Source organism: Galleria mellonella, unplaced genomic scaffold (assembly GCF_026898425.1).
Source record: "Galleria mellonella isolate WM207_F2 unplaced genomic scaffold, CSIRO_AGI_GalMel_v1 utg332, whole genome shotgun sequence".
NCBI classification, from domain to species: domain Eukaryota; kingdom Metazoa; phylum Arthropoda; class Insecta; order Lepidoptera; family Pyralidae; genus Galleria; species Galleria mellonella.
In genome coordinates, this window is record NW_026442080.1 from 1,096,192 (window position 1) to 1,117,044 (window position 20,853).

Below are 20,853 nucleotides of genomic sequence, written 5' to 3' on the forward strand. Positions count from 1 at the left end.
ACTAGGTTTAGATTACGTAACTCTATACTGGCCTGTTTTGTCTATGATTTAAGTCAAAATTCGCAGGACAGTTTAATTTAATCAAACTCTCACACATTCACACAGGCTGACATACAAAGATAATCAAATTGTAATTATTTGTGATTTTATTATAGTTTCGTTATCTACAGCGTGAAATTTAACTGGTTGATTATCCGCAACGAAAAGATTTGGTCTCAGTAGTACTATCGATTCCAAAATTGTATAGAACTGTCAGATTTCAAATGCCTAAAAAAAAGAGGGTAGCCGTACGAATAACATCAAAGTTAACTACGTCCGTAATGTTTTAATTATTTATATAGTTTAATTGCATTTATTCTATGTTTTAAATTGTGTAATTTACTAGCTCTGTAGCACTTTGGGTTATTAATTCACTAAATAGTATCACTTTCAAAGAGAAAAAAAAAAGAAGGAAACTTGATACTATTAATATGGATCTGTATTCGAAATTGAGTTCTAATATGGAGGCCATTGTTGACTTCTTTAACTCGCGGATGGAGCAAATGGAGCGAAGTATTCAGAAGCAGCAAACATCCAAACCCTCACAACCTAATTTCCAAACTTTGACACGCGAGTTCTATGATTTTAAGCAGCTTATTTGGAAATCAGTTGCAATGTTGAAAAACCAAATGAAGCTTAAGCTGATAAGTCTGGATCGTCATGAAAGAAGAAGAAATAACTAGAAGAAAGGTTTTATTATTGCATGGTATTCGAGAAAATACAGATGAAGATGCTAAAACTTTGGTTACGAAGGTATTCATGGATCAATTAAAAATGACGTCAGATTGTATCACTATGATATTTGTAGTTCATCTGCTTGGCTTTGGGCAAACTAAAGCAAGGCCTATTATGGTGCGTTTTAGAAGTTACACCATCCGTAATGAAGTTTGGAAAAGTAATAATATATAGCCAACGTTACTTTTTTTATCCAACTTAAAATGGTAAAAGAATTACAATAATTTAGGTTTTCCAAAAAAATAAGTCCAAATTATTTAATTTTTTTTTGAGACTTGGTAATGTGATTAAATTGCTAATTTTGAATTAATTTAAACAGTCACCGTGTGTCTTTACAAAATGAGGTCACATTTTGTTGGATTTTGTGATTGCTTATTGTGAAGTAAAATTATTATTTTTTTATGCAATTTAGAATGGCAAACAAGCTAATGGCCCACCTGATGGAAAGTGATATGTGATAGTAAAGATCTTTGAATTGTCTTTTATGCAACTTAGCTGACAGCCCACCTGTTACCAAAGTAGTAATCGTCGCCTATAGACATGAGCAGTACCATGCACATAGTATACTGTTTCGCCCAAGATACCCCCTATGTCACGTCACTTGCTGATAAGCTTTCTATAGATGAAAAAAAATTTGTATTTAAATTTTGTCAAGCTAGTTTTTAAATGTAGATATAATTTTCATTTATTTATTCTTTATTGCACAATAAAACTGTATACAAATAGCGAACTAAATGCCACATGACATTCTCTACCAGATAACCATTAGGTAAGAACGGAAATCGTATGGAGAAAAGCAATAGAAAAAATGTGACTTCATTATTGTATATCATCATCATCATATCAGCTTTTAACTGTCCACAGTTGGACATAAGCCTTCCCCGTAAGGGGAGTTATGCCAGTAATTACCACGCTTGGTAGGCAGATTGGCAACCGCAGTTAGGCTTTATGAGGGACGATGCTGCCCATCTCTCGCTCTCTAGTCCCGCCCTTAGTTACGAAACCCACGGGAAAGGAAGGGGTGGCCCATTCTATGCCGGAACACACACGGTTAACAGCTTTATAATTTATACTCTATAAGAATATAACTTTATATAGGTGAGACAATTTTTGAAGTCAGTCTTTTTTTTTACAACACAGGGGGCAAACGAACATGCGGCTCACCTTATGGTAAGTGACTACCGCCGCCCATGATAACTCACAACACCAACGGCATTGCAGGTGTGCTGACGGCTTTTTAAAAAGGAATATGCTCTTTTCTTGAAAGTTTTGATGTCGTATCGGTTCGGAAATATTGCTGCTGGAAGTTAAATTATTCGTTACATACAAATAAATAATCAAACCTTTCCACTTTATAATGTTATTATAGATGTGAATAGTAAGTAGATACCAGTTTTCAATACTCTTTAGCGCTCTATTATATATATATATATATATATATATATATATATATTCTTTTTAATACTCATAAATACAATATCAACTGGAAATAAAGGTGAACTTATCTTTAACAGAGGTACTTTCCAGTCAACTTAACACTGAACATAGGAAGTCTCGAGTGAGCATCAATAGCGCTAAAGAGTATTGAAAACTGGTATCTACTTACTATTCACATCTATAATAACATTATAAAGTGGAAAGGTTTGATTATTTATTTGTATGTAACGAATAATTTAACTTCCAGCAGCAATATTTCCGAACCGATACGACATCAAAACTTTCAAGAAAAGAGCATATTCCTTTTTAAAAAGCCGTCAGCACACCTGCAATGCCGTTGGTGTTGTGAGTTATCATGGGCGGCGGTAGTCACTTACCATAAGGTGAGCCGCATGTTCGTTTGCCCCCTGTGACGTCAGATTGTATCACTATGATATTTGTAGTTCATCTGCTTGGCTTTGGGCAAACTAAAGCAAGGCCTATTATGGTGCGTTTTAGAAGTTACACCATCCGTAATGAAGTTTGGAAAAGTAATAATATATAGCCAACGTTACTTTTTTTATCCAACTTAAAATGGTAAAAGAATTACAATAATTTAGGTTACATACAAATAAATAATCAAACCTTTCCACTTTATAATGTTATTATAGATGTGAATAGTAAGTAGATACCAGTTTTCAATACTCTTTAGCGCTATTGATGCTCTTTTCTCGAGACTTCCTATGTTCAGTGTTAAGTTGACTGGAAAGTACCTCTGTTAAAGATAAGTTCACCTTTATTTCCAGTTGATATTGTATTTATGAGTATTAAAAAAGATATATATATATATATATATATATATATATATATATATATATATATATATATATATATATATATATATATATATATATATATATATATATATATATATATATATATATATATATATATATATTATCCTGTATTAAATACTTGTTGCACTGCAGTGGTTTTGCCTGGGATTTGCGGGAATGAATAAATTTTTTTCTATACAACTTAGAATGGCAAACAAGCTGACGGCCCACCTGATGGAAAGTGGTAACCGTCGCCTATAGACATGAGCAGTACCATCGACATAACAGAGTATACTGTTTCGCCCATGATACTCCCCATGCTTTGCTATTCTTGAGGACTAAGGTGTTATTCCTCTGTACCCAATTAATTCACGCCATATCCCACCCTTCAAACCGAAATACAGCCATGCAAACACAACTGCTTTACGGTTGAAACACGAATAGGACAGAGGTACCCAAGCAATCGACTTTTGTATAAAGTCTCTCTCTGGTAATACATAAAGTATCCTATGTACTAAGTTTGGATACAACCTATTTGTGTCCCAAATTTTATTCAAATCCATCTACTAGTTTTTACGTGAAATTGTAACATCTATAAAAAATATCTAAAGTAACATGATGTCACGCATAGCCACCACAGAATATCAGCGCTGTAGCAATTAATTCGCTGCAGCACATGCTGAGTGGCGGCCATCCTGTATTAAATAATTATTGGGCTTCATTCCCGCGGGTGAAGCTGCTGCAGTGATTTTGCCCGGGATTTGCGGGAATGAATACATAAAGTATCCTATGTACTAAGTTTGGATACAACCTATTTGTGTACCAAATTTTATTCAAATCCATCTACTAGTTTTTACGTGAAATTGTAACATCTATAAAAAATATCTAAAGTAACATGATGTCACGCATGGCCACCACAGAATATCAGTGCTATAGCAATTAATTCGCTGCACCACATGCTGAGTGGCAGCCATGTTGCCAATAACAAATGTAAAGTTTGTTTTCTATCGATAATATAATTAATGTAACTCTTTTTGTTGTTGGCAACAAATGTTTTCTTTTTTTCTTATATTCATAATCATCTATCCTTTTTTAATTCTTGCGAACTTTTCCATTTATAATATTATATGTCAGTGTAATATATTCCTTATCCACAGAGAACGTTTTATATGAAACTAGCTTTTACTTGGGACTTCGTCCGCGTGACCGGGGTATGTTCACTGACCAGGATAAAAGTAGCCTATAACCTTCTCTATCCCATATAATCATCATCATCATTTCAGCCATAATACTTGCTGGACATAGGCCGTCCCATAAACTGCTATAAGAAATGATCCTGAGCCACCTATATCCAGTCAGTGGATATGAGTATGTAATGTAATGTATTTGAAGTCGTCCCTCCATCTAGCGGGGGGTTGTCCTACTTCCCATATAGTACAATATAGTAATTTTCATAGTAATTGGTTTAGCCGTTAAGGTGCTATGTACCTAATAAATTTTTGGTTGGTACAGTTATAGTTTTTAATATATTTAATAGTTTTACTTTAAAATATATATATAATAATAAGATTTACAGCATAACAGTAAGACAGTCTTATAGTAGTAAAGTGTAGTGTCACATAGAGGGCGTCTCGACCGAGCGATTAATATAAAATTTCCAGGGTAGTATGGTGACTGTTGCGCTGTAATAATTTACACAGCCTACCCACTACGTTTATTTCGGTCCGCCATTGTCTAGGCATGCGTTAGTGTTAACACAAACAAATTCACTTTCAAATTTATAATATTAGTAAGGATAAGCCAAATTGTGGGTATTTTAAGTATGCAAATAAGAACACAGTTCTATGTACGTTCAGGACAATTTAGAAAATGAATAACTAAATTAGGTTGCATTAACTTAGTAGGGATTGTATCGCTAGATGTTTCTTGTTTGACTTTTCTCTATAAATAAAAAAGAAAAAAAAGTATCGACAAGAATATAAAAAAAAAACATATAAATAAAATGTCTCTCCTAACTCATCGAGTAATAACTGCATTTAGATTAATTTTCGCTCCCAGTTAGAATACTTCCAGTTGAATAAATATATAATTTGTAAAAATGTTTAAAAATATGCTTTTATAAGTACTTTACATATGAATTGTTAAACTATCTATTTAAAAATTTATAATTTTCATACATACATTCAGTGGGGAACGCGCGACTTACTAATTTTAAAACACACAATTCCGCATTCTAAATTCAAATATTTTAAATGTAATGTAAACGTCTCTATGTCCATTCCACATTCTAAATTAAATATTTTAAATACAATGTAAACGTTTCGATGTCCATTTTGCATTCTAAATTTAAATATATTAAATCTAATATTGCTCCGTGTCTAATATATCAATAATTGTATTGTTTATTGATACAATATACAGAGCATTGAATATCAAAAATGGGTAAAACTTAAATCAGATAATAAGGGGCATATTTTTTTTTCAAAACAAAACGCAGTTTTCTTTTTAGTTTTGTAAGTAATTCGTTTAAAAATTTTCCAGATTAGGTCAATTTTTATTCGGATTTGTTTTTCTGATATAATACAAATATGGTAATTACTCATACATTAACACACACGTGTGAATTAAAATGGCAGTCATATTTTACGTTTTAAAAACATATTTTTTGTTTTTAGTTTTCAGATAGATATCAAAGTAATCAGTAAAGGTACATACATCATCACAAATGATTATGCACTGTATTTCTTGTATTTCCAAATATAATTGTAAGAATTTTATAGACTTTTTAAATAATAACTATAAAATATAATTTCTCCCATGTACTGAGTTATAATTAAATATTATGGTAACTCTATGGACGCACACATGCAAAAAACGTTGACCTGTTTTTGGTGAAGTATTTTTATAGACACACTATACAAGTACCCACATAATTTAAGGCATTATATTTATTAACTAGCTTTTGCTCGCTACTTCGTACGCACAACATTTACGAAGATGGATGTTTGTTACTCTTTCAGGCAAAAACACCTGAACGGATTTGAATAAAATTTGGTTCATGGACAGGTCATATCTTAACTTAGCACAATGTTTTATATATTGATTCACAATATAGCTGCGGGCGTTAGTAGTATACAAATATAACAGGGAGTTCATTTGTTAACTCTTAGCTCCTTAACAGCTTAACCAATCACTGTGAAATTTAGTATACACGTTTTTATTTATTTATTCTTTATTAATCACATTATAAAAAAATGTCTGGTACAAAAAGCGGACTTAATACTATATAGCGTTCTCTAGCAGTCAACATTTGGCAAAACAGAAATTTAATTATGCGGTGAAAAAAATTTAAAATTGTTGCAAATAAATCGTCCATTATTAAACATAGGCCTCCTCTATAATGGGGGGGGGGGGGGGGGGGGGGGGGTAATAGTAGTTGCCACGTTTGGCAGGTGAGTTGGCAACCGCAGTGAACCGTTTTGTTGTAAAAGGAACGTAACTGTCCAAAAATCGGTATACGCTGGCGGGGCACCAGTGAGGGATAAGTGACGATGAAAGCAGATCAGTTAGCCCATCGTTTAGTCGCCTATTACGACACCTACGAAAAAGGAAGGGGTTATTTATTTTATGGCGGGATCAAACGACAATATAGAATAAGGAAAGATATACTTTTGAGGTTACTCTTTCTCTCGGTCAGTGAATATACCCGGTCAGAAGACGAAGTCGCGCGTAGTTTTACTGTTCAGAAACAACTGTGTTTGTATTTTTATATATATTTCGTCGTCATATATAGGTATATAAATTCTTACACACGCCATGTCAGTTCCCAACACAATAAGTCTTTGTCTAATGAACAATAAGGAAACATTTATCAAGCGTGAAAAATCATGGGAAATGTCGGCAACGATGCACATTGCTTTCTTTCTTTGCCTTGTTGATTGTTGTAATAAATTGACGGGTTTTTGTTGGTCTTACAAAATGATGGCAGATCGAAGAGATGTATAGATAAATTGATGGTAAAATAGTTTGTTCTTTGATAGCTTACTTTATTTTTAGCTAGTTTCTACCTGCGACTTCGTCTGTGTGACCAGATATGTTTTCTCTTATTCTTCTCTATACTGTATAGGATTTTATCCTTTTTATATACGTTTTGATATATATAACGAACATATATTTATATCAGTATATATTAAGTTGGTATATAACCTATTTGTGTAGCAAATTTAGTGTTAATCTATTTAATAATTTTTGGGTGAAAGACTAACAAATATTCATCCAACTTCGTAACTTACTTTCGCGTTAATAGTAGTAGTCAAATTAGTACGGGTTACAAATTTTGTTATATTTTTTTTTTGTTTCCTAATCAATCTTACTATTTTGATTAAAATAAAATATATTTTTTAATCAAGTAAAAATAATCATATATTTGAATAGACATGTTCAGAATGCGAACATTGATTAATTATTTAGAAATATTGATTGATCTAGTCACATGTAAATCAAATCATGATGACAATGTTAATTATTCTAAAGTAAATTGTTGTTTTATATATTCTGTTTTGTTTTTGTTGCTTTCTTTTGTTTTTCATTCTTTTATCTCTTTTTACTGTGTATGTCGGTATTATGTGTATGTTTGTATTGTTATTTGTATGCTGTAAGTAATGCAAATAAATTATCTATCTATCTTTCTATTCTTCAAAAGCATAAGTTCAAAATTAACTATAAAGGACAAGTCCAATGACCCAGTGTATTCATATTTACATGTAATAGATAATTATGTATGTTTATTAGTACTAATTAACCATTCACTATATTCGATGTTTACTTTAGTTATAGTGGAATTTATGTTGACAGAATTCAATTTGTGTTCCAATTATTATGTATATTTATCAAGGCGTGATCACAAAGTAGAACTGAAGCCCTCAGGCGAATAATGTAATAAGATTTCGAAATACCTTGTATGTACGTATTATATACGGTGGATTACAGTAACGATACGTACCTAAGGATTTTATTAAGCGACTTATAAAACACTGGCCATTTGCCTCGGCTTCGCACGGGTAGACGGAATAAATATAGCATGGGCTATATTATTATTAAAACTATTAAAATTTGGACAAGCTAGTTTTACGTGTTAACGTAGCTTTCTACCAGTAAATTAGTTTGTGGCCAAGGTTTTATTAAATAATATAAATTAAATAATATATAGCGTATGTTACTCGCTAATCATGTAGCTTTCTATAAGTGAAAATATTTTTAAATAAATGTTGAGTAGTTTTTTCTGATTTATCCATTATAAAAAAAAAACAAAACAATCAAATATTTCCTCTCACCATACTAGTATAGATTAGTTTAGACTAGTTTTCACTGGTTTGTGACCGAGATTAATGACTGACAGGGATAAAAAATTGTAAAATAATGTTAAAAATGTGTCCTTTTCCATCCCAAATGATACAGAAATATAATCATACAAATACGCGCCACCTGCTTATTTATTAATACATTATTTCTACTCAAAGGTTGGAAGAGATTGCTTAGCAATAAGACCGCCTTTGCTGCTACACTATACTTATTGGAAATTGTTCAACAAATACACATACAAATACACGAAAAATAAATCTATTCTCTTTAAAACATTAGTTTAGGTAACCTTTATAAGAAAAAATACAAGTAAAAACAGCTAGTTAACCCTATCTACTTGCATAGTCTTACCCATAGCAAATTTTTGCAATTTCCCATGAGCGTGACGTTTTCATATTTTTACCCTGTTGGAGTAGTAGTTGAATACAATGCCTTCTTTTTCTCTGAACGCGGGTTCGATACCCTCATAAATCAAATATTTTTATCTTTCAATAATATCAAATTTTTATTTACTATATATGTACATATTATATTCTATCCCTTTACAATGGACTATTAATTTACATAGAATAATGTTTATAATAACATGTAAAATAATAAAATTAATTATTAGATAGTCATATTTGTGATCCGTACCCGACCCAAAGGTCCTCATGACACTTGCGGCATTACCGCGTTAGAATACCAGAGATATCCTTTGAGCCAGATTTCTTTCTTTCAGATTATCTTTAAATATATTTGTTTGTGTTTGAGACAACTCTAATTTTCTTTGGTTTCTTTCAACGCAATTAGCGCAGTTGAGAACAGATTTAACTGCATTAATACTGAAACGCTGATCAAGTCAAATTATTAATAATTCAACAGTAATATCATTACGCTTTCTAATGTCTTGTAAATGCGAACGAGGGGTCCCGGTATAGCGAGATAAATATTGACTTTCGACAAATAAATTTGACTTTCCCTCGTCGCTTGCACAGTAGGATGTTTTGTGTATTCGAGTACATTTTACAATGATTGCCAACCAAGTACTGCAGCTCGTATCTCTCAGCTATCCGTGTTGAGTGCTTTTCCAATTAATAAAATAAAATAAAATGTAAATTTTGCTATGGAAATATATAATAATACTGGTATTTGTCCGGATTTATGTATGCGTTAGCGGATTATTATTGTTATTTTAAAAATTATGTAAATTTTTTATTCGATGTCTTTATCAACAGACGGCTTCTATCCTATCAGACGCAAACCGATCGCATCTCTTTTACACCGACTGCGTGGCAGCAGTAACAGCATTCTGAGGATATTAGAGGGAGACTTTGTACAGAAGTCGATTGCTTGGGTGCCTCTGTCCCATTCGTGTTTCAACTGTGAAGCAGTTGTGTTTGCATGGCTGTATTTCGGTTTGAATGGTGGGATATGGCGTGAATTTACTGGGTACAGAGGAATAACACCTGAGTCCTCAGGAATGGCAACGCATGGGGGGGGGGGGGGGGGGGTATCATGGGCGAAACAGTATAATATGTTATGTCCATGGTATTGCTCATGTCTATAGGCAACGGTTACCACTTTCCATCAGGTGGGCCGTCAGCCTGTTTGCCATTCTAAGTTGTATAAAAAAAAAATGTTTACAAAAATACTACATTCACATTGATAATATTAATTCTGTTAATTTTCTTAATTATACCATACCTACTTGTACAACAATTAGTCCATTACCCTAAGGTTGTCTTGAAAAGATTGCTCTCAGCAATAAGACCGCCTCACTGTACTTATACAATTGTATCGTTATATTTATTAATTGTCTTGTTTATTTCCTATATTGTATAATGCAAATAAAGTATACTCATTCATTCATTAATAATAATTATATACATAGCCAACTATTATCACTTTGGCCAGGTGGGTCGGGATAATATTATGTTATGAATTTTCCTTCTTTACCACTATTCCATTGTGCCTTTCTCTTTACTCGAATCTTGAGATATCTTGGGGATGAAAAGGATATTATTAAGGCACTTGAAGCACCAACATATTAATAATATAAAAGGAAAATGATGTTTGGTTGTACTGAAGACGCATTTCCTTGGGGAAATCTTTCAGTCAATCTGTGAGTGTTATGAGGAAATATGGGCGTGGAATGCGTACAGGTTAATTGTTTCTCTATTACACTTGCTTTCACCCGTGATTTTGTCTGCATAACCAACATGTGTTGATTTTTTTTTGGTAGGTGAAAATGGAATGGTATCCCCGCTTGCGCTAACGGTATACGCTGGCGGGGCACCAGTGAAGGGTGATCGATGAAAATGAAAACAGGCCAGTTAGCCCATAATGATGAATTCATCGGGAATTAACCATGATAGTTTCCAGGGGGAACCGCGTGGAGGTTGACCTGGTTAGGTATATTGCTAGCAATGGGATTCTTAGTCTCCATTACTAACAATCCCTTTCCCCCCAAGATGTGTTGATTGATCCTGACGAAAATAACTGTAATGATCTAAAAAAATTAGAATAAAAATCCTCAGTTGTGTCGATACTCTAAAACGTACTTGATTCTAGACAATTTCGATATGTGTATGTAGTCCCTCAAACTTTCTCTAGGTATCCCATTAATAAGACATTTTATATGCCATTGAGCAAAACTAATTTAGGATTGAGTACTTCGCTTACGAGAATATGTAATAAATAAATCATATATCCGGTTTAGATCCGGATACGGACGTAACTCATGACTCTTTGGTGGTGTTTTGCGGTAAAGTACTAAAGACCTTGTCGATTTATTGTTAATAGTACTGCCTTATTTTGCTTTATATTTGAACCAGAGGGAGACTTTGTACAAAAGTCGTTTGCTTGGGTACCACTGTCGGCAAAATATAAGTGGGATATACATAGATACCTATGTAGGTTACTATTGTATAAAGTTCCCGTTTAGAGAAATTCGAAAATTAATCCGAATATAGTTCTGGGTAATTTTCAAATTTCTCAAGGATTCTGCATAGCGTAGTAAGTTTGTGGCATTTGAAATCATGTACCTCTGAAGTAAGTTTCCGATTACAACACCCGAATTGAAATCAAAGTTTCTAAATATCCGATATCTGATATTAGTTACCTTGAAGTTTCATTGCTTTGAACTTCATACCAGAAGTTGAGGCTATAGTATTTTGTATATTAATGTTCGACGCTAATTTGAGCTGAACAGAGTCTAATTTAGTTCGGATAAATTTAAATTGTATGTTATTAAATATAATTTATATGGGACAAATAACTGCACCGCATATAAACTATTTTACAAACAAAAACCGACTTAAATTACGGCAAAACCATTTGTGCTGCCACTGAACTACGGATCCAATTTTAATATAATTTCTATACTCCTTCTATTTGACGTCGATTGAAAGTAACCATAATTTGTTAAAATACCCGCAAAATACCTTTTAAATGAAATTAGTAATACATCAAACTATTCGGTCATCAAAAAGCTGTACGTGTGTGGTCACCTCTTCCTTCCTCGTGGGTGTCGTAAGAGGCGACTAAAGGACTACATCACCAAAAGCCAAATTGCGGTTGCTAACCTGCCTGCCAAGCGTGGGAACTACTGGCAAATCTTACCTTATGGGGGAGGCTATATTCACCAGTGGACAGTTAACGATTGATATAATAGTAACATATCAAACCATTCAATCAAGCAATAAATTTTTTATTTGTACATTCGAAATCGTTATAGTCGGAATAATTATAATTAATAATTATAAGTTTGTAAACATATTAAAATTAAACATATTAAACATTTTAAAATGTAAACAAACTAATAATTATTAATTTGTTTACATTTCAATTAATTTGTATTGAAACAGAACATAATATTGTTGTTTTTTTTATAAGTATTTAATTAAGTAAATTTTGATTATTTGATTTTTATTATTTATTTATTTAAATTTTAATGCACAGTAAAATTCTACGTGCGTTTGGCGGACTTAATACCGGACGGTGTTCTCTACCAGTCAACTATTGGGCAAACCTAGAAATACGTAGGCGGTGCATTATTGAATAGTAGAATATAAATATACACATAATATATTCAATAAATAAATATATACATACAATAAATACATACATAAATAATACATAAAATCTTATTTATAAAATTCTCGTGTCGCGGTGTTTGTTACCAAACTCCTCCAAAACGGCTTTACCGATTTTTATGAAATTTTGTATGCATATCGGGTAGCTCTGAGAATCGGCCAACATCTATTTTTCATATCCCTCAATGATAAGGGTGACTTACCCCTAAATATTTTTTTTAACAATGTTTTTTATTTTTATTTTATTATGATTTAGCATTGAAAAATAAATATAATTTTAAATTTTTACGCTTTTACGACCAACCCCTATTTTTTAATCGCAATTTTTATATAATCGAATATAATAATTATAGTAGAATAAATTTTCATGTATAGTTCTAAAAATAATGTATATGGTAAAACAACGTTTGCCGAGTCAGCTAGTTTATCTATAAAAGTATTAAAGACTGCAGCAAGATGTACTTCTATGAAGCAAAAGTCACTGTGTAATAAATCAGCACGAATCAGGGTGGTAAATATCTTATTTTTCCGTTGCAAAAATGAAACCGCATAAAAATGTTTTACTGTACTTTACAAATTTGAGCCAAAGTTTATAATTTGTGAAATCAGTAAAGTTTAGTCATAGCACCGCGCAAGCCGTAAACACCGTATTTACAAGCATATAAAGTTGTTTATCGCTCGTAAAATAAAGTTTTCGTCTAGCCAAGTGATACAATATCGGATACATAAATAGGAAATTACTCTAACACCGTGTTATCACAAAATTATATATATTGTATAAATACATTTATTCATATAAAATATTTATAATAAAATTGAAAAAATGCGTTTGATTTCGCCATTTGGAAAGGACGGACGAAAGAAGAATTACGAAAGAGATTTATCGAGCATGAATGAATGGAGATATCGGTAGGGGCTGCCCTAAGCAGATGTATGTCGACCAAATTAGGGGTGTGCTGAAGATGGACCAAATGAAATATATATGGATAAATTGATGAATGCGGAGGAAACGGTCTTTCGCTTGTTTAAAGCGAAGCATTTGGCATTCCATTGTTTATGTCGACCATAATGGGAAACAGACATGACAGGTATGTACTCGTATGTATTTATATGAGATTTTTTTAAATGCATAATCCTGCATTGTGCATATGCATGTCCCGTGTGATCCCGGCATAGAATAGGCCATCCCTTCCTTTCCGTGGGCATCGTAAGGGGCGACTAAGGGAGGGCGAGGGATAGGCAGCAGCGTCCCACTCAAAACATCGGTAAAGCCTAACTGCGGTTGCCAATCCGCCTGCCAAGCGTGGTAACTACTGGCAAAACCCCCCTAGGGGGAGGCTTGTGTTTTACAATGGACAGTTAAAAGCTGATATGGTATGATGAATCCTGCATTTGGGAATCCTAATAATTGAGTAAAAATTATTATTTTTCGACAGCTAGATTCAATGGGATAAGTACCATCATTGAAGAAATGATATATTATCCAATTTATTTATATTTTTCTACTTTTTTTTTATTCAACTTAGAATGGCAAACGAGCTGACGGCCCACCTGATGGAAAGTGGTAATCGTCGCTTATAGATATGAGCAATACCATGGACACAACAGAGTATACTGTTTTGCCCATGATACCCCCAATGCGTTGCCATTCCTGAGGACTCAGGTGTTATTCCTCCGTACCCAGTAAATTCACGCCATATCCCACCCTTCAAACTGAAACACAGTCATGCAAATACAACTGCTTTCCGGTTGGAACACAAATGGGACAGAGGTACCTAAGCAATCTATTTTTGTATAAAGTCTCCCTCTGGTAAACTTACTTACTTATTTAGTTTATATATCCTATTTTAATAGATAGAACTTGTTGAAGAAATGTTCATCACCATCATAACCGTCTACTGTCCATTGTTGAACATAGACCTCCCCAAAAAAGGGGGTTTGCTAGTAGTTGGTACGCTTGGCAAGCAGATTGGCAATCGCAATTAGGTTTTGGTGATGATCTAAGGGAGGTGCTGATGCCCATCCTTTGACCATTAAGTTCCCTTAGTCACTTCTTACGACACCCACGTGAAAGGAAGGGATGGCCTATTATATGCTGGGATCACACGGGAATGTTGAACAAAGTATCATTAAAATTATTACAGAAATACTTCTCTAAGCTGGAATAAGTAAAAATTGAAACATATAATCAATATTTTTTTTATGATACTTAGATTAGCTAATGAGCTTGGTAGCTTAACAGCTTGTTAATTCACTTGAGGGAAAGTGGATACTGTCACTGAAATGCGAGCATTAGCTATGTAAGCATAGTAGCTACTACTACACGGCAAAAACATTAGTGGCACAGAGAATGCAGACAAGTTTTGTACAGTTTTCCCTAGAGACTACAACATGGGGTTCTTAAAAAGGTTTTTTAATGATCAACAAAATACGCGTGATATCTCTGGTGGTACAGGCTTGACGCCTACGTAATGGTTCATCATCAGACGGACTAAACGCGTGCTACCAAATTAGTATAAAAAAGTCTCTCTCCAGAATTTCTTGCTTCGATATACATCTAATAATATTGAATGCTAAGAAAAAGAAATATGTAAATTTCTCTCTTGGTAAAAATCCCAATTCCAATGCTATTATAAAACTGTATAACGATCCACTTGATTTAATGGATTTTACTGTCTTTCTTAGAATCACCCTTGATAATAAAACTCAATGGGATCTTCACATTCGGAAGGTTCCTATTAAGTTCTGCGTCGTGTGCTGTACGCAAGTTCAGATAGTAATTTAATATTGGGGTCGATTCTGAGGTATTATTTCTCTAAATCTATAACTTCAAACACTATTTTTTCTACTTTTAATTTATATCAAGACATTACATTTAGATTCTAAGTAATTAAAGACTATCATCATCATCATATCAGCTTTTTTTAGGGGTTTTGCCAGTAGTTGCAATGCTTGGCAGGCGGTTTGGCAGCTTCAGTTAGGCTTTGGAGATGTCTTAAGAGATGCTGCTGCCCATCCCCCGCCTTCCCTTAGTTAACTCCTATGGCACTCACGCGAAAGGAAGGGGTGGGCTATTCTATGCTGGGCCAACACGAGGCTACAGATTAAAGACTAATTAATTACTAAATAAATTTTTGAGCAATTTAACAATTAGTGTAGTTGATTTTGAAGCGTCAGTATATTAAAGCTATCTCTTAATATTTTAATTTGATAGTTTCGTGAAATTACTGTTTTATGAACCATCAGAAACTAAATTTATAGTAATTAAATATAAGTATTAGAAATTTAGCTCATATTGCCCATGTATTCATCATACATCATCATACTTAGAACTTTTTAACTCGCTGTGACATCAAATAGATTTTTTTATTTTACAAATAGATTTCGTTGGAAAGTTTTTGGAGGAAACTTGGAAACAGGTAATTATTTTTAGAAATTATATCGAGATAAAACATAGACTTAGTTTAGATCAATCTTCAGAAACACAACTATGAAAACCCTATCCAGTTTGATGCAAGAAACTAAATAAGACAGATAAACAAAGAAACAAAAATTCTAAAAATGATTGTTTTAGCTTTGGTTCGTATCACTTTTTTTAAATATCTTCTATGTACAGAGATCGTCTAGTTACATTATTACATTAGTAAGATCAGTAAGAGGAAACATTATCATCATTTTAGCTATCTTTTTTTTTATACAGCTTAGAATGGCAAACAAGCTGACTGCCCACCTGATGGAAAGTGGTAACCGTCGCCTATAGACATGAGCAGTACCATGGACATAACAGAGTATATTGTTTCGCCCATGATACCCCTCATGCGTTGCCATTCCTAAGAACTCAGATGTTATTCCTCTGTATCCAGTAAATTCACGCTATATCTCACCCTTCAAACCGAAACATAGCCATGTAAACACAACTGCTTCACGGTTGAAACATGAATGGGATAGAGGCACCCAAGCAATTGACTTTTGTACAAAGTCTCCCTCCTATATCTACTGCTAGATATAGGACTTCCCCAATACCTTCCAACATATTTGGCCTTCCACTTTTCGCATTGGGAATTACACATTATTGGTTTCATTGGGTTTATGTTCATAAGTCAGAACGGTGAGCAAGCGTGTTGGTGACTGGAAATTTTGGAAGAAGTTTGAGTGGATTTTTGATTTTTGAACTGATACGGCGTGTGCCCATAATCAATGGCAAGATGAACCTACTGATGAAGATACATAGCAAATATAAGTAGTCGACTTCTTGTGGAAGTATAAAGTCGCTAGTATAGCCATTATTCTGTAAAGTGTGAATATGTGCGCAATACTTTCCTTGATGTGGTTTCAGATACCGTTAGGGTTGTCACTTGCTGGTTATTCATTTATGAAGATAAAAAGGGCTTTACCCTCTGGCGGTCGGCCGCAATGTATAAAGGTTCTAATTATTTGATATGGGATGCGTGGATACCTATTTGACCTCTGGAAAGAAGATTTGAATTAATTAAAATAGGTCCGTGGATATTTATATGCTTCTAATTAAATTTTTAAGCTTATTCCTATTGCGCTGTTTGAAGTAAAATATTTAAACACAAAATTTTTGGTCTATGACAAATTAACACAGACACTAAAGTAATATTTTGCTATGTAAGAGAAGACAATTATTGTATTTATTTTACTGAACTAGATGTTATCTTGCGGTTATTTCATTAGAATTACTTTGTTCAATTTCGTTACCAATAGTATGTGTATGACTGCCAACACTCGAAGATTGACCACTACTATTACCACAAGAAGTCTCACAACCTTCCATATTAGCCGTCAATCTCCGACTGCCATTTTGTTCACGCACCTTTTGCGACACGTGTTTTACCTCTAAACGAATTGGACGGAGATTAATTTGTATCATCAAATTGAAAATCTAGTATGTTTCAACTCAATATTTCGTCTATAAGTGGTTTATTTCATTAGTTTTCCGACTTCTGAAACTCAGGCTTATAAAGGTAAAAACACTAGTTATAACTACGCATATATAAAAACTATATTACCCGTTTCATGTTCCTATAAATATGGGCCAAAAAACGACTTTCAATCCTTTAATAACTAATTTGGAAGCTGAATAGACCGTATTAGTATGAAAGGATCAAAATTTTTTGTCCTATTTCAACCCACATTTCTGTGGGAAAAGAGGTCCAGTTTCAATGGTCGAATACTGAGAAATATACACGTGTGTAACAAATCTGGCAAAAAGAGAAGTTCAATGTTCGAAATTACAAAAGTTTTCGCCCAAGGACGGATTTAGGCTAACTCTCGCTATGCAGAGAGCGAGGAAAATTTGGGAGGTAATAAAAATTTCAGCAAAGGACGTTTTGAAGACTTTTTAAAATGTAGATACTTTTGTCAATACAAATGTGTTTATACTTCGATTTTTGCTCAGTTCAAAATTATTGAAAAGAGAGAAAAATACATTAATCACGATGAATTTTTTTTTGTTGGGTGAAAATGGTATTGTAACCTCGCCTGCGCTAACGGGATACGCTGGCGGAGCACCAGTGAAGGGTGATAGATGAGAATGAAAACAAGCCAGTTAGCCCATTATGATGAATTCATCTGGAATTAACCATGATAATTTCCAGGGAAAACCGCGAGGAGGTCAACCTGTTTGGGTATATTGCTAGCAATGGGATTTTCAGTCTCCATTACTAACAATCCCTTTCCCCATCATGATGGATTTAAGGAGGAACCGCGAGGAGGTCAACCTGATAAGATATATTGCTAGCAATGCGGTTGCTAATACCAATAATTACTTCTCTGGCCCTTGTACATATTTATGAAATAACATATTTATGTAATTCTATTAGTTGTATAGTCCTTTTCGCTCTTCGTGTCTCGAGGCAGTTCCGCTCTGGTTTCTATGTCAGGAAGTATTACCCACAGATTACGGGTTCTTTGTACCTTATGGGCTGGCGTCTGGAATGAGATATCAAATGGGGAGTAGGCATTCTCTTCTTTAATTTATTTTAATAAATATCTACCTATTATTATTATTATTATTATTGAAAGACGAGCTTTTTAAGCAGAAAAACCTGTGACACTGCGAACTATCCGAGAGCTTTTGTGCTCGCCATTTAAAAAAAATACCCAGAAATATATTGTTATCAAATTTAATTAATTTATGAAGTATACATATTTATTTAAACTTTAATGCACAGTAAAATTCTATGTACATTTGACGGACTTAACACCGGACGGTGTTCTCTATCAGTCAACCATTGGTCAAACTGAGAAATACGTAGGCGGTGCATTTTTGAATAGAGAAAAATATAACGCAATACTTGAGAAATTCATATAATATATGTATAATGTATATAATTAATTGTCTAGTACACATAATACGGTGGGAAAGGGATTATTAGTAATGGGTTTGAAAAGCCCCATTGCTAGCAATACACAATATCAGAGGGAGACTTTGTACAAAAGTCGATTGCTCTGTCCCATTTGTGTTTCAACCGTGAAGCAGTTGTGTTTGCATGGCTGTGTTTCAGTTTGAAGAGTGGAATATGGTGTGAATTTACTGGGTACAGAGGAATAACACCTGAGTCCTCAAGAATGGCAACGCATGGGGGGTATCATGGGCGAAACAGTATACTCTGTTATGTCCATGGTACCGCTCATGTCTATAGGCGACGGTTACCACTTTCCATCAGATGGGCCGTCAGATTGTTTGCCATTCTAAGTTGTATAAAAAAAAAAACAAAAAAGAATATCAGATCGACCTTCAGGCGGTTCCCCTTGGACGCCATCACGATTAATTGTTGTTGAATTCTTCACGATGGGCCGACTAACCTACCTTCATCCTCACCTATCTATCACTGGTGCCCCGCCAGCGTATACCGATAGCGCAGGCGGGATTATCATTCTATTTTCGCCCATTAAAAAAAATACACATAAAACAACTTCTGCTTAGTTTGGGGTTAGATGGCAGTGTGATATATGCAAAAGATATTTTATTTTGTAAAACTATTTGCGTATGTGGTTATATCTATTTGTAAGAAATGCTTGTTCAGCAATTAGATAGGTATAGTGATTAAAAATATCAGATTTTAATGTCAACGTTTAAAATAATACTTTGTAATATTTTCTATATAAATGACAATGATTGAAAGTCAGCCAGATCACGTTTGACTTCCATTTATTTGCGAAGATACTAAATAGCTCCCTGATCCCGAGTCATAACCTTACCTTCTTCAAACTGTCACCTTGGTTTGTCCCATATATTCAGAAGGCTAGACAATTTCCTTTGTAGAATGTATATCTAAGTCCTTTACAAATACACTATTGTAAAGAAAATGTTTCATGTTTCTAGAAAATTAAAAGATACACATTTGTTTCAGAAAATAATAGCAATTACTTGCTGGAATTTTAAAGAGTCTAGAATAGTATTAGAAGTGACTAGCTGCTGCCTTCGGCTTTTCATGGTTAGTGTCGTGTTTGACCTTTAAGTTGAAATTTTCAAAAATCCTTTCGTTCTGTTTTCGTAGTGTTTGTCACTGTGCGTTAACCCTCTGACCGTGTATTTTGTATTATTTTTACCTTTGTAAAAAGTAGGCTATCCTTACATCCTTCTCCATCCCATGTAAGACATGTATTATATACATATATTAAACGAGCAGTTATTTGTAAAACTAATTAAATTACATTGATATTAATGCATGTATATTAAGCCACCTATCGTTTAAATTTTGTTATTCCCAAACAAGGATCATCTACTCTTTATAAGAACATTGTAACAACTCTATATTATGTACATAAATGTATTATAATAAAAAAAAGATATATTTTATATCAAATTTCACAGTGATTAATTAAGCTATCAAAGCGCTATAAGGTATTAAAAAATCACTTTCATATTTTTAATATACTTATTTTATAATACACACACACACACACACACACGTAATCGTCATTCCAGCCATTATCCGTCCACTGCTAGACATAAGTCTTCCTCATACACTGCCATAAAGAACAGTCCTGAGCCACCTGCCTCCACTGACTCTCTGCAATGCATTTCAGGTCGTCACTCCATCTGGATCTCCATCATGGGGGTTCGTCCTACATTACGTTTGCCCGAACGCGGTCGCCACTCAAAAATCTTTCTTCCCCATCGGTTGTAATACAACATGTATATTTGGTGGAACTTCTTATAACGATTTTTCTCACATTTTTCAAACGCAGTTCGCCCTCCCAGCTGCTTCTAAATTTATTTTTAAAAGCACCATCATTCAAATCCAAATCTGCGAACACCTAATACAGCCGGAATAATCAATTTAATGTCCATTCAATTATAGTCACTTTTTTATCAACTCCGAAACGGATTGCAATTTTATTTAAATGAGAATTTCGTT

General features: G+C 33.6%; 1 protein-coding gene across 1 annotated transcript in view; it reads left to right on the forward strand.

The window, feature by feature from the left end:
- Positions 1-470: 470 nt before the first annotated feature.
- Positions 471-20,853, forward strand: part of LOC128201088 (UDP-glucuronosyltransferase 2A3-like) — a 35,718-nt gene continuing 15,335 nt past the window's right edge. Inside the window, exon 1 of the mRNA XM_052896766.1 lies at positions 471-609. Coding sequence (XP_052752726.1) covers positions 471-609 — 139 coding nt within the window. The remainder of the gene's footprint in view (positions 610-20,853) is intronic.